This window comes from Saccopteryx leptura, chromosome 1, assembly GCF_036850995.1.
Source record: "Saccopteryx leptura isolate mSacLep1 chromosome 1, mSacLep1_pri_phased_curated, whole genome shotgun sequence".
In the NCBI taxonomy this organism is placed as follows: Eukaryota; Metazoa; Chordata; class Mammalia; order Chiroptera; family Emballonuridae; genus Saccopteryx; species Saccopteryx leptura.
This window is the reverse complement of record NC_089503.1, coordinates 220,565,883-220,582,203: the sequence shown is the minus strand read 5'-3', so window position 1 is coordinate 220,582,203 and position 16,321 is coordinate 220,565,883. Positions and strand designations below refer to the sequence as shown.

General features: G+C 37.4%; 1 protein-coding gene across 5 annotated transcripts in view; it reads right to left on the bottom strand.

Moving 5' to 3' along the window:
- Positions 1-237: 237 nt before the first annotated feature.
- The window catches only part of ARFIP1 (ADP ribosylation factor interacting protein 1), a 108,957-nt gene continuing 92,873 nt past the window's right edge, over positions 238-16,321 (bottom strand). For 4 of the 5 annotated variants that reach the window (XM_066386559.1, XM_066386569.1, XM_066386563.1 and 1 more), the window contains one exon: positions 238-2,088. In XM_066386559.1, coding sequence (XP_066242656.1) covers positions 1,936-2,088 — 153 coding nt within the window. In that variant the 3' untranslated portion in view covers positions 238-1,935. The remainder of the gene's footprint in view (positions 2,089-16,321) is intronic. The other variant, XM_066386562.1, reaches the window with a different exon arrangement.

Genomic DNA, 16,321 nt, shown 5'->3' with positions numbered 1-16,321 from the left:
CATCAACCCATGAAACTACTTAATTTCTTAGCTACTACAATTATTATTGAAATGTGGTAAGAGTGGACATGTTCTCCCAAGAGATTCCAGTTGAGGGGGAAAAAAATAACTTACTGAGAAAAACAATGACAAGTGACAGAAACACCATCTTTTGAAGTTCTAAAACAACAAATAAAATGTTCTCAGAATTTCCAAACAGTTGCTTCCTATTTTAAATGATGAGCCAGCAAAACAAAGTACTGCAGCAACACTTTTAATAAGAATACAAAATTCACACCAGAGGCACGTTCTGGGGAATGTAAATGAACTATTACAAGTAGTAATCCTGCTGGAAGAATAAAATAAGGCTCTCTCAGAGTACAAATATACAGGAGGGAATGATTCAAAATAGGTTTATGATTTACAGTCACATTACATTGTAGTAAGCTCTGAAAACAGGCATATTATTTAAAAAGCCAGCTAAAAGGTATTTGAACATATATAACAAATCTTACAGTCCACGAAGTTCAGGTATAACAGTAATTTTAAGTACTTAATTTCAACACACAAAAAATCAACAGGTGGAGGAATACCTTTCAAAATATTAATTTATGTCTATGACAAAAATCAAGAGAACGTATATTGAAAAACGATTATATTACTGATTGAGCCACACAGCAGACAGGCCAATCACACAACACAGAGGCAACCGTGCTGAACAACTAAAAGTGCTGGCCTCCACTCCCCCTCCTCCTTGTCACCGCCACACTCTCCCACATTGCCTTTCTATTACTCAAATGTAAAAACCCCTCTGTCTTCCCATTCCGTCAGAGGAATGAAGAAAAAACCAAACAGTATATTTGAAAGTTGATTTCACCTTAAACCCTAACCATGGTTTAACGAATACAAAGAAACCCAATATTTATACATAGTGCTCTTTCTGAGGAAGGAACAGACAGGTCAAACATTATCTGAAAGGGGTTTCCTTATGGATTATGTACACTGGTTGAATGAGAATTATTGTATCTGAGAAGGCACATATCTGTGATTTAAGGCTTAACCGGTATTGTTATACATGGAAGTCAATGAAAGCCACCTAGGAATTCACTTCTGTCAAAATGGAGTTTACCCCAAAACTAGCTTTCTGAGCACAGATTTCTACCCTAGAAACCATCAAGAATTTCAATTCCCAAGTCCCCCTGTCAAAAAAAATTCTCTTCAGCAGGCTTCATTATGAATCAAGATTGCTAACATAACCACCCTGACTTTGGATCATATTCATAAGCTCAAAAGCCTCATAAATATAACTGTGTGATTCCTGCACCTTAAAAAAAAGCCTAAACAAAATTACAATGGTACAGATTCATTTTTAAAAAGGTTATTTGCCAGAACTCTGAAAGCCAATCAGTCATTCATTAGTGCAGCTGCCTACGGTGGATGCTGCAGGAACATCAAATAATTTTACTCTGCAAAATAGTTTCTTTTTCTTTAAGACAATACACGAATCTCTTAAAGATGTTTAATATATTCATATAAAATATCTGATGTTGATACAAATCATGTAAATCTCCCTTTGGAAAAGTTACAACTGGCCCTCATTCCTAGGACCAAAAACCTTGAATTTTTATTTGGTCAGTGCAAATCTATATTAGATGTTTTCAAACTACAGAAATAGCCATCAACCTTTACAATACAAAAGGACTTCTTAAAAAGGAAAATTATTGTGTTCAGATTATAGAAATTATGTTTACATTAAAACCACCCACCTTCCCATCAAATTCAACAGTTCAATTGTTAAAGTGTGAAAAAGGGAAAAATTAAAGCTGTTTGTGTGAGAATCTCTACAATGGTTGTCACCCCATCTCTCTTCTCCCAACTCTGCTTAATTCTTACTAGGTCTGTTTAGAAATATACCACTGTGACTTTCCTTTTCTTTTGTTTCCAGTAGTGATTTTACTATTCTTCAAGCCAAGATGGGGCATCCACTCCAGGCGTTTTCAATTTGATATGAAACTGTTTGAGCGTCTGTTCAAGCTGCTTCTGGTTTCCAGCAAAGTAAGCCGCAATGGCGTTGTGAAAAAGGACCAGTTGGTTGTGCAATACTTTAACCTGTGATCAGGGCAGAGTACAAGACCAAGCATTAATGCCATTGACAATGAAATATCAGGTGATTTATTACATGTCTTACATAGTGTCTCTCTCATCAGGAGAAGCTGTTTTAATAATGCAAAGTAGTTCACACACACAAACTGTACATAGTTTTGCAGGGTTATTGAGCTTTTGATGACTTTTAATTTCCCTAAAGGGGACAGTTCAGTTGAAGGAGTTAAATATGTACAGGCATAACTTGTTTTGCCTGTGAGCCTTGGTCAGCTTTATGGCACTTCACAGATGTTGTGTTTTTTAAAAACTGAAGGCAAGGCCCTCCACAAGCAGAAAGATTATGACCTGCTTTATTGCAGTGCCCTGTAACCGAACCTGCATTATCTCCGAGGCATGCCTGTACTCTGTTAACCATTTTCAGACTACTGAGAACATTAATAAAAAAATATCATTAAATACCCTCATGAACTAAGAATATTCAAAATCAACTACTATAGAGGGAAAATGATATATAAATAATTACTAAATGATATATGCTCTATACCAAGTGTAGACATCATTAAGGCTAAATTTTATGCAAAACTGAGTAGACTAAATACTTTTAAATAGTGTAGTTCTCTGCAAAGAATCATGCAAGTGGCAGAAAGTATTGCCCAAAAAGCCAATTTAATTAAGGTTCAGATGACTCAGTTATTTTCAATTTCTTTCTTTTTTCTTGGTGATAGAGACAGAGAGGGACAGATGGGGACAGCAGACAGGAAGGGGAGAGATGAGATGCATCAATTCTTCGTTGTGGCTCCCTAGTTGTTCATTGACTGCTTTCTCATATGCGCCTTGACCAGGGGACTATAGCAGACTGAGTGACCCCTTGCTCAAGCCAGTGACCTTGGGCTCAAGCTGGTGAGCCTTGTTCAAATCAGATGAGGCCCCGCTCAAGCCAGCAACATCGGGGTTCAAACCTGGGTCCTCCGCATCCCAGTCAAATGCTCTATCCATTGCGCCACTGCCTGGTCAGGCTCAATTTCTTATTACTTGTAATGATATCAGAAGTATGTTTTAACCAAGTAACACTACCTTAAAGAAATCATCAAAGCATCACAAAGACTTATGAGTGAAGTTTTCCTCGGGTCTGATTTATAACTGCAAAATGTTCAACAATAGAGAAAATATAAAATACACTCTGATTTACCCATGCAATGAAATATTCATTAAAACCGAACTTTAATAATTTTCTGTGATGTAAAAATGTCTGATATATGATACTATGTAGAAAGATATTACATTTTATATGATATGACACCTGCATTTACTACATATATTATACACATCCATAAAAACACACATATGCATAGTCTCTCTAGCCATTTCTTCATCCATCTACCTCTACAAAGAAAATAATACAACATATTTATATTGGAGAGTTTTGATTTGCAAAGTCTTTATTTTGAAAATTAAAATATAAAAATAATATGATACAGTTCTTGCATCAGGCACTGTTCTAGGATACAAGCATACAAGGATAAGTAAAGCACACAGCAGCAGGAAATGATGATTAGTGTGGTTAATCGGTAGCAGAAATGCATTGGGTTAACTTAAAAAAACAAAACAAAACCAAGGTACTTGTGGAAAGAATAGATTTTTCAAGAAAGGTTGAAGAACACTGAGACAGGAGAGCTCTAACTGTCCTGCCCTCTGGTTCTGACATATGGTGGACACTTCAAACGATGGTGAACCTCAACCTAGGAACAATTACTAAGGAAACAGGATAATCACAGGAAAAGCAGATTTCTCGATGGCAATTTAGGAGATGAGTGAAGTGTTCTATTATAGTGGACTGTTATAATAATGGAACCCGAGACTCATCCCTCTCAATATCTACACCCTTGGGGACTGTCCTACAATGTATTAAAAAGAAAAACCATAGGTTGAAGATGGCTGCCACTTGTGCTAAAAGCCCAGGATACCAAACCTAGATGTAATACCTGACCTAACTGCTGTTTCAGCCTCTCCCAGGAGTGGAATTTTAAACCCATCAGTCTGGAATTTCCTGATCCACACTAGTGAGGCAATCATCCTGATAAGACCCCTATCTTCCCCTCGGGGTAAGTGTCCTGGACTGAAATGATCCACTTCTCATTTCTCCGTCCCAAACCCTTTCTGCCGCTAACAAACCTTTCATTTTGTATAACCCTTTAGAGTGCTCTTCCGGTTGTTAGATAGGATGCTGCCCAATTCATCAATTGCTCAGTAAAGCCCATTAGATTTACAAATTTAATCAATTTTGTTTTTTAACAAATAAAAGTGAGCTTGGCCAAGTAACATTAGAAAACAAGGTCTGAGAAGCAAGTGCTGTCCTCTGGCCCACTGCTGCCACACTGTGAAGAAGCCCAGTCTGGCCTCATGGGGGGGGGGGTGCAGGGAGAGAGGACTAGTCATTCCAGCTGTGCCCCACCCAGCAGGCCTTCCAAATGAAAGTGAAAGCTCGGGACCCCACCTACCCAACCTCCTGAGTTGTGGCAAATAATATGTCACTGTTCTAGGCCAGTGGTCCCCAATCTTTTTTGGGCCACGGACCGGTTTAATGTCAGAAAATACTTTCACGGACTGGCCTTTAGGGTGGGACGGATAAGTGTATCACATGACCGAGACAAGCATCAAGAGTGAGTCTTAGACAGATGTAACAGAGGGAATCTGGTCATTTTTAAAAAATAAAACAGCGTTCAGACTTAAATATAAATAAATGGAAATAATGTAAGTTATTTATTCTTTCTCTGCAGACCGGTCCGCGGGCTGGGGGTTGGGGACCACTGTTCTAGGCTACTCAGTTTTGGATGTTTTATTATGCAGCAAAAGGTAAGTGGTACAGCTATGAAAAAGGTTAGGAATGCAGTTTCCTAGCAACAAATACTGTTTTAGACAACACAGAGAAAAGGAGGAAAACCAAAATGTAGAGGACAGGCTCTGAAAGGGAAGAGGCTACTGGGTGATAAAGTAAAAGAAAAGTCTGTACTTGGGGAGGGTAGGAGCTGGGTGGCTGTGATCTGTGAGACAAATTAAGAGAGAACGCAGTTAGGGAACAGAGATTCAGAGAGGCAAAGCTGCAACCGACCCAAACACTTTTACAATACTTCCAACTTTCTTGGAAGACATGTGTTAGGCATAGTTTGATACTGGTCACAGCCTCCCCAAATCTGTACTTATTATTTATCTAGGTCATTAGTAAAACATCCCCATTATCAGTATTCTTCCTTTACAGAAAAAGGACCAGAAAGAGCTTTGGAATCAGGAGACAGGCATGTGTGCCAAACTTAGTTGTACCACTTTCTAGTGTCTGTGGCACCAGGCACAGGTTACTTCTAACTTCATTGGTCAAGATTTTATCCGTTTATCGGGGATGCCATTACCAAACTGAATTTGTAGTGCTGTTGTAAGGGTTAAATGAAATGAAATACTACCAGGTACACAGTCTGACACAGAATCGTACTCATTCAATTTCACTGGAATCTAAGTTTACTTATTTGACAGTCAAATATTCAAACAACGCTGACTTTCCTTAGTAAAATAAAATTTCATTTATTTAGAACCCACTGATTTGGAATTTGTAAGACGTAAGATTGTAATACTGTGATTTCTAATAAAGAAAATATACTTGATCTTTGTCCTCATCCCTCAAACAAAGCTCTTAAAACCCTTTTAATTTTCTAAATGATAAGAGGATGGGAACATCTTTTGTTATAATACCTGGTCTCTTGCCCTATTTCTGAAACAACTCTGGAACTATAATGGTGAAAGGAGTATTTTTCGTTATTCATAATGAGCTTTCTCAACCATATCCCTCATTATGTTAACAAGATTTTTGGAAAGCCCTTAGATAACCAGAGGATGGGGGTTGGTTGCCAGGGGAACTACATTGCGATTAGAAGGTGGGAATTTTTAGAAGTGCTACAGGCTAAACTAATCACCAGTGGACAATGACTTAACCAATCATGCCCATGTAACGAGGCCTCATACATGATAAGGGCTTTGGAGAGCTTCTGGGTTGGTAAACATGTCCACATGCCAGGACAGTGGTATGCTCCAAGCGCCACGGGGACCATTTGCACTCAGCCCCCTTCTAGACCTTGCCCTACGCACTCTTCTGCCTGTTTCTTTGCATCCTTTAATATCTGTAATAAACTGGTAATCTCTAGTAAGAAAACTGTTCTAAGTTCTGTGAGCAACTGTAACAAATGATCAAATTTGAGGAGGGGATTGTGGGAACCTTTGATTTATAGCCAGTTGGTCAGAAGAGCAAATGACAACCTGGACTTTCAATGGTGTCTGAAGGTGGTGATGGTGGTGGGGGTCCACAGTGTCAGAACTGAATTAAGTTGTAGGACACACAGCTGGCATCCAGAGAATCATAAGTGGTCAGTGTGGAGAAAACAACCACAGGTCTGGTGTCAGAAGTGTTTGAGAAGTGTTGTGAGTATGAAAGAAGAAATACAGAGTTGTTTCCTTTGCAAAGACAGAAACCAGTGTGAAGTTTACCTCAACACAAGAAAAGGGGCAGACGTGGAGGAGGGGAAAGTGGATAGGAAGAGCGCAGCTGCAGATGCCTTTCAGGCATACCCATGGAAATATTGAATAGGTAGCTGTAAATTTTTGAGACTGAGTAGGGTTCCAGAAAGCAGTCTAGGCTGGAAATGTGAAGTGCGAATCAATATAATACACCAATATACATATGTTATTCAAACCTACATGATTAGATAAGCTCAAGAGAGTGGACAGAAAGAAAAGAGATCTAAGGATTGAGTCATGAAAAGTGAACTTTGACCCTTACACCTCAAAGCATCTCCAGAATTTAGCTTAAAATGAATCAAAGGCCTAAATGTCAGAGCTAAAAGCTGTAAAACTTCTATAAAAAGACAAAGGAGAAAATCTTAATGATCTTGGCAATAAATTTTAAATAGTACACACAAAACAATTATAAAAGAAAACCTAATAAACTGGACTTCATCAAAATTAAAGTATTTTTCTCTTCAAAAGACAAAATGAAAAGGTGAGCCACATATTGGGAGATAATAGTTGCAAAATATGCATTAGACAAAGAACCTGACACTACAATATATAAAGAATTCTTACAATTGAATAATAAAATGACAAACAATAAAGTGGGGAAAATATCTGAATAAGTATATCACCAAAGAAAATATAAAATAGCAAACAAGCACTAAAATACATAGATACTCAACATCTTTAGTTACCAGTGAAATTTCAATTAAAACCACATGAGATGCCACTAAACACTCACCAGAATGGTTAAGATTGAAGACTAACCATATCTTATCAGCAAGGATGGGAGCAAATGAATCCCTCACACATTGATGGTGGGGATGATACAATAACCTTGGAAAAGTTTGCCAGTTTCTTCAAAAGTTAAACATGAACCTACTATTCTCATATGTATATATAAATACAATCCAGCTATTCCACTCTTAGGTACTGACCTGAAAGGAATGAATGAATGTGTGTGTCCACACAAAGACTTGTATGTTAATGTTCATAGTAGCTGTAGCTGTTAATAGTCTAAACTGGAAACCACCCAAATGACTATCAGCAGGTGAAAAGATAAACTGTGGCATTTCCATACAATGGAATTTTACTCAGCAACAAAAAGAAATGAACTATTGATACACTTACTATATAAAACCCTTCCACGAAGACTGGGAGTCATAGCAGACCCATCTAACACAGAAACAAACACAAAGAGGCATCAAAATGGGGAGACAGAGGAGCAGGTCCCAATGAAAGAACAAGAGAAATCTCCAGAAAAAGAGTTAAATGAAATGGAGGCAAGCAATTTATCAGATATAGAGGTCAAAGTAATGGTTATAATGCAGAAAGCAGTCTAGGTGCTCAACAGCATTAAAAAGAACAACAACAATAAAAAAAACCAAAACATAAAAAGAACCAGTCAAAAAGGAAGAATAAAATCTCTGAAATGAATACACTGGGTAGAATATAGTAGGTTGGATGAAGCAGAGGACCAAATTAGTGATTTGAAATACAAGGTAGAAAAAAACACCCAATCAAAGCAGCAAGAAGGAAAAAAAAAATGAGGATAGTTTAAGGGACCTCAAGGACAGCATGAAGTGCAACAACATCTGCATCATAACAGTACCAGAACGAGAAGAGAAAGAACAAGGGATCGAGAACCTCTTTGAAGAAATAATCACCCAAAAAAGTCATAACCTGGTAAAGAAAATATACACAGAAGTCTAGGATGCATAGACAGTCCCAAACAAGATGAATGCAAATGGGTCCAGACCAAGACACAGGATAATTAAAATGGTAAAGGTTAAATACAAGAGAGAATCTTGAAAGCTGCAAGAGAAAGACAGTATCAACAGGGGAACTCCCATAGGATTATCATCTGATTTCTTTTAACAGAAACATTTTAGGCCAGAAGGGATTGGCATAAAATATTCAAAATGATAAAAAGCAAGGACCTACAACCAAGACTACTTTACCCAGCAAGTCTACATTTAAAATTGAAGGAAAAATAAAGAGCTTCCCAGAAAAGAAAAAACAAGTTGAGTTTGTTACCACCAAAAAAGCATTATAAAAAATGTTAAAGGGCCAAGAAGTCGAAAGAAAAAGAAAAAAAGGAGAAAAAAGAAAAAATGAAAAAAATAGAGTGTAAAGCCAGGAGCTGCCACCGTGGCCATTCACATGCAGGTTCCCATTAGATTCGGACACTTGGTAATGAAACAACGGAGCCAATAACTGGTGGGCCATTTGCTTTAATCCTGGCTTGCACCCGGCGGGTAAGTAAAACACACACTGGGCTCCAAAACCCACTCATCATTCAGTGCTCACAAAGCTACTGACTTATCCGAGTTTCCTAGAATCAAATACTTCTAGCTCACCAGACTTATTCACCTCTGTTCCCATTTCCTTCTCCCTGCACAAACTGCACAAACTGGCTTTTCCTTCACACTCCACTATCTTGGCTGCTTCTCCTGGCCTCCTCCACGTGGCCTTTCTCTGCTCTCCTCTCCTCCATGTGGCCTTTCTCTGCTCTCTCCTCTAACACGAATCTCAGAAACTGAGAGAGGGCAAGCTCCCGGTCTGCCCCACTTTATAGTGTAGAAACCAAAACCTTTAATCCAATATACAAACAAAGAGTCTCTGATACAAAGTCACTTATCTGAGGCATAATGGGATTCCTCATGAGAGTGCACCACCCCACATCAAAAAGGATGGGAAAGGCTTAGTCCCAAAACCAAGCCCAAGGCTACAAGGATCCTGCCTGCCCACAGCCTGCCCCCAACACACATTAATATAATCATGCCCATCCCAAGCAAGAAGGGCAACCAATACCATCACCTGGGCAACAGGCTTCCACGTGGGCAGCGCCATCTTTAACAAAGTGAGCATAATATATTTTATCTGCCCAACACAGAGGAACATAGTTAAAAGAATAAAATGGGCCTGACCAGGTGGTGGTGCAGTGGATAGAGCGTCGGACTGGGATGCGGAAGACCCAGGTTCGAGACCCCGAGGTTGCCAGCTTGAGCGCAGGCTCATCTGGCTTGAGCAAAAAGCTCACCAGCTTGGACCCAAGGTTGTTGGCTCAAGCAAGGGGTCACTCGGTCTGCTGAAGGCCCGTGGTCAAGGCACATATGAGAAAGCAATCAATGAACAACTAAGGTGTCGCAACAAGAAACTGATGATTGATGTTTCTCATCTCTCTCCGTTCCTGTCTGTCCCTATCTATCTCTCTCTCTGACTCTCTCTCTCTGTCCCTGTAATAAAAAAATTAAAAAAAAAGAATAAAATGGTACTTAATATGTACCTATCAATAATCACTATAAATGTAAATGGCTTAAATGCCCCAATCAAAAGACATAGGGTAGCTGAATGAATAAGAAAATAAGATCCATATATACGCTATTTACAAGAGATATACCTCAGAATGAAAGATACACAGACTTGCCTGACCAGGCGGTGGCGCAGTGGATAGAGCATCAGACTGGGATGCAGAGGACCCAGGTTAGAGACCCCGAGGTCCTCAGCTTGAGTGCGGACTCATCTGGTTTGAGCAAAGCTCACCAGCTTGGACCCAAGGTCACTGGCTAAAGCAGGGGGTTACTCGGTCTGCTGAAGGCCCATGGTCAAGGCACATATGAGAAAGCAATCAATGAACAACTAAGGTGTCACAACAAAAAACTAATGATTGATGCTTCTCATCTCTCTCCGTTCCTGTCTGTCTGTCCCTATCTATCCCTCTCTCTGACTCTCTCGCTGTCTTTGTAAAAAAAAAAAAAAAAAAAAAAAGATACACAGACTTTAAGTGAAGGGATAGAAAAACTATTTCATGCAAATGGAAAAAAAAAGCTGGGATAGCAATACTATATATATGACAAAATAGACTTTAGAACAAAAGATATTACACAATAAAGGAAGTATCCAACAAGAGGATATAACCCTTGTAAATATTTATGCACCCAACATAGGAGTACCTAAATATGTAAAGCAAATCTTGATGAACATAAAGGGAAAGACTGACAGTAACACAGTCATGTTAGGGGGATTTTAACACCCCACTGACATCAATAAATAGATCTTTCAATCAACAAGGAAACGATGGCCTTAAATGACATACTAGATCAGATGGATTTATAGATATCTTCAGTGCAATTAACTCCAAAGCATCAATATATACATTATTTTCAAGAGCACATGAAACATTTTCTAGAATAGATCACATATTGGGACACAAAACAAGTCTCAATAAATTTAGGAAGACTGAAATCATATCAAGCATCTTCTCTGATCATAATGGTATAAAACTAAAAACCAATCACAAGAAAACAGGGACATGGAGATTAAATAACATGTTACTAAACAATGACTGGGTTAACAGTGTAATCAAGGAACAAATCAAAAGTTACCTTGAAACAAATAAAAATGAGAACACAACCCCAAATCTAAGGGACACGGCCAAAGCAGTCCTAGGAGGGAAATTCACAGCATTACAGGCTTATCTCAAGGAACAACAAAAATCTCAAATTAACAATCTACCTTTACACTTAAAGGAACTTGAAAAAGAACAAACAGGAAGGTGGTGGTAGGTAGAAGAGAGAAAAGAAAGGACAAATAGTAATAGAAGGAGATGTGGGGAGGTAAACACACCATACAATATACAGATGATGTATTATAGAAATGTACATCTGAAACCTATATCATTTTATTAACCAATGTCACCCCAATAAATTCAATTTAAAAATAAATAAAAATAAAAGATACAGAAAAAAGAACAAACAAAGCCCAAAGTGAGTAGAAGGAAGGAAATAATGAAGATCAGAATAGAAAGAAATGAAAGAGAGTCTAAAAGTACAATACAAAAGATCAATGAAATCAAGAACTGGTTCTTTGAAAAGAAACAAGATCAACAAACTTTTAACGAGACTCATCAAGAAAAAAAGAGGACCCATATTAATAAAATCAGAAATGAAAGAGCAGAAGTAACACTGACACCACAGAAATACAAAAGATTGTAAGAAAATATAAACAATTATATGCCAACAAATTGAACAATTTGTATGAAATGGATAAATTCCTAGAAACATACAATCTTCTAAAACTGAATCAGGAAGAATCAAAGAATCTTAATAGACATATTACAGCTAGTGAAATGGAAGCAGTAATAAAAAAAAATCCCAAAAAATAAAAGTCCTGGACCAAAGGTAATTTTACTAAACATGCAAAGAAAAACTAATACCTCCAACTATTCCAAAAAAATTCAAGAGGAGGAGAGACTCCCCAACTCAGTTTATGAGGCCAGCATTTTCCTAATTTCAAAACTAGATAAAGATACTACAAAGAAAGGAAATTATTGGCCAATACCCCTGGTGAAAATAGATGCTAAAATCCTCAACAAAATATTAGCAAACCAGACTCAGCAACACATTAAAAAGATACACCATGTTCAAGTGGAATTTATTACAGGGATGCTAGGTAGGTTCAAAGTCTGCAAATCAATTAACATGATATACCACACAAACAAAATTTAGGATAAAAACCACACACTATATTAATAGCTGGAGAAAAAGCATTTAATATAATCCAGCATCCATTTTTGATAAAAAAAAAAAACTCTCAGCAAAGTGGAAATAGAGGGAACATACCTCAATGTTAATAAAAGCTGCAAATGACAAACCTAAAGCCAACATCATACTCAATGGGCAAAAACTACAAGCCTTTCCTTTAAGATTGGAAACAAGACAGGGATATCCACTTTCACCACTCTTATTCAACATAGCACTGGAACTCCTAGCCACAGCAATCAGACAACAAGAAGAAATAAAAAGCGTCCAGATTGGAAAGGAAGAAGTAAAACTGCCATCACTTGCAGATTGGATATCCACTTTCACCACTCTTATTTCAACATAGCACTGGAACTCCTAGCCCGGTGTTTCCCAACGTGGGGCCCACGCCCCACGATAGTTAAGGGGGGCAATTTGAAAATGTCTCGACACGACTTTAACTCTTTCGCTCCGGGCCATTTAAATGCAATGCTAGATATCAGTGCCAAATTTAAAAAAAAATGCAATTCTTAAATAATTGCGGTAAGTAATTATTAAGTATAATTTCGTTTGACGAGACCAAAATATCAACTGGGTGATTGGCGTCCTCAAGTAAACTTCGTCCTGGGTTCACCGTGGAGCGTGCTGTCTGCCGCGGGGAACCCCGGACGTTTTAAAAACTCGCTAAACAACGCAGTTATTCTCACCTAATTGGCCCATCGCAACTTCTGTAGTGTTTCACATCATTCAGTTGGTGTTAATTTGAAATAAGTGTCAGTCAAAACTGTTGTAAAAGCTCATTGATTTAATAAATATACATATATATATATTGTATAGATATAATTGGTAAGTATTTGATTTTATTTTTATCAATATTAAACTCTTTATTAAGTACTTCTTGCATCGGGGCTAGAAAGCACTAATATTTTATAAATATTATTGGGGCTATAATAGTGCATGCACGACAATTTTAATTTTAGAAGCATAACTTTCCAGAAAATTTTGTCAAGTGGAAAAAATATAGATACCTTTTGATTTGCGGTGGTAGTGTAGTAAATGTGTTATGTACATTTAAATAAATATGAATTTTTAGTATACATTTACTCTATGTCACATTGAATATATTTTAACACATATATTTTATTTTATTTTACTTTATTTTTTGTATTTTTTTGAAGCTGGAAACAGGGAGAGACAGTCAGACAGACTCCCGCATGCGCCCGACCGGGATCCACCCGGCATGCCCACCAGGGGCAACGCTCTGCCCACCAGGGGGCGATGCTCTGCCCCTTTGGGGCGTCGCTCTGCCACGACCAGAGCCACTCTAGCGCCTGGGGCAGAGGCCAAGGAGCCATCCCCAGTGCCCGGGCCATCTTTGCTCCAATGGAGCCTGGCTGCGGGAGGGGAAGAGAGAGACAGAGAGGAAGGAGGGGGGGGGGGGGAGAAGCAAATGGGCGCTTCTCCTATGTGCCCTGGCCGGGAATCGAACCCGGGTCCCCCGCACGCCAGGCCGACGCTCTACCGCTGAGCCAACCGGCCAGGGCCAACACATATTTTAATATTAGTTTTTAACTGATCTTATTTTTATTTCTTATAGCCCATAGTAAAATGAGTGGTGCAAGCAAGAAAAAAACTCGTCAATATTCGGAGGAATATTTAAAATTTGGGTTCATACCCACTGTTCACGATGAGCGGATTCCTTTTTGTCTTTTATGCCAGCAATGCTTGACCAACGAATCAATGAAACGAGGTCGTCTTGAGGCGCATTTGAAGGCGAAACATAGTGCTCATATTAATTCAGATTTGAGTTACTTTAAAACTTTAAAGAAAAATTTTGAAAAAAGAACAACATTAAAGTCTCTATTTACTGCTCATACTTCAACTAATAATCGTGTTCTTGAGGCTAGTTATCAAATTTCTTATTCATCGCTAAAACTGGAGAAAATCACACTATAGGAGAGAATTTAATAAAACCGTCAATATCAGCATTTCTTAAAACAGTTCTTGAAAAAGATGACAAAGATGTAAAAGCTATGCCACTCAGTGACAATACTGTTAGCAGAAGAATAGATGAAATGAGTGAGGATATTTAAAAACAACTTATTGAAAAGCTGAAAACAAGAATTCTCCTTGCAAATGGATGAATCAACTTTGAGAGACAGTGAGGCAGTATTGATAACTTACGTAAGATATATTGATAAAGGACATTTTGCTGAAGAAATGTTGTTCTGTCAAAGATTAGAAAGCACCACTACCTCCAAAGATATATATAATATAATAAGCTAAAAAACTACTTAGATGTCAATGATATACCAATGAAAAATATAACATCTTGTGCTGCAGATGGTGCTCCCAATATGATGGGCAAGAAAAACGGCTGCTTAAAATTGATGAAAGATGTGAATCCAGAAATGATTCTTGTGCATTGTGTTATTCATAGGGAAAACTTGGTAGCCAAAAACATCTCGCCTGTTCTGAATGAAGTATTACATACAGTAATAAAGTGTGTTAATGCTATTAAAGCTAGTGCCAAATGTGAGCGTCTTTTCAAGCTATTTTGTGAAGAACAAAATGAAGACCATGTGAGACTTTTACTTCATACTGAAGTAAGATGGCTATCTAAAGGAAACTGTTTGAAAAGATTTATGGAACTGTTTGATACTAATAGTGATTTTTTAAGCGACAAACCTGAAATGAAGTATCTGTTAACAATAGATGGTAAAGCATTTGTGAGTTATTTAGCCGATATCTTTGAAAAACTAAATATATTAAATAAGCAACTTCAAGGAACAAATAAAACTCTTGTCGATGCAAAAGCAAAGATACTTGGTTTCATTACCAATATTGAGTTATGTCAGAAACATATTAACAACAAAAACTTTAAACAGTTTCATTGGCTCCAAAAATGTGAAGTAACTGATACCGCTTTACTGGTTATTGTCAATCATTTGAATATTCTATTGGCTGATTTAAAAGAAAGATTTTCTGATTTAAAACAAATTGATTTCCCAACATGGATGATGCAGCCAATGTTAGTGGATTTGTCTGATATATCAAATATGCAGTATCAAGAAGAACTCGCAGAATTGCAAAATGATGAGTCAGTTAAAGCTTTATTTAATATCAAAGGAGCGATGGCATGGCTTTGTGAGGAAACAGAAATCAAATACTCAAATTCAACCAAATGTGCAAGAAAACTATTGCTACCGTTTCCATCTTCATTTTTAGCTGAATGTGGATTTAGTGCTGTAAATGATTTACTGGTAAAAAAAAGAAATCGGCTGGATATGACACAACGTGGAGACTTGAGACTAAAGCTAACCAAATTGGAACCTAATATAAAATCTCTGTGCAGCAAGCATCAAGCGCAAGGATCACACTAAATTAAAATAATAAATTAATATAGAAAAATCTGTATTAAAATTATTTGGAATTTAAATTTCTGTTTTTCATTATATGTTTTGAAATTTTACTTACTGTGTTTTGTTAACAATTTCATAGTGATTTCTTCCTAGAACCTATCATTTATGTTTATTAAGTTAACAAATCAATTTTTTAATGTTAAAAATTATGTATGTTACATAGGGGGGGACATAAAAATTTTAGAAAGGTTAAGGTGGGGCATGGCACAAAAAAGGTTGGGAAACACTGTCTAGCCATAGCAATCAGACAACAAGAAGAAATAAAAAGCGTCCAGACTGGAAAGGAAGAAGTAAAACTGCCATCATATGGTATATAGAGAACACTACAGATTCCACCAAAAAACTATTAGAACTGATGAATGAATTCAGTAAAGTAGCAGGATACAAAATAAATACCCATAAATCAGCTGTATTTTTATATACCAATAATGAACATTCAGAAAGGGAAACTAAGAAAATCCCATTCACAATAGCTTCAAAAGAAATAAAATACTTAGGAATAAATTTAAGGATGTAAAAGACCTGTACTCAGACAGTTATCACACTGCAGAAAGAAACTGAAGAAGATATAAGTAAACGGAAGCATATACAGTATAGGAAGAATTAACATCATTAAAGTGCCCATACTACCAAAAGCAATCTATAAATTCAACGCAATTCCTATCAAGATACCAATGGCGTATTTCACAGAACTAGAACATATATTCCAAATTTTTATATGGGACCACAGAAGACCCTGAATAG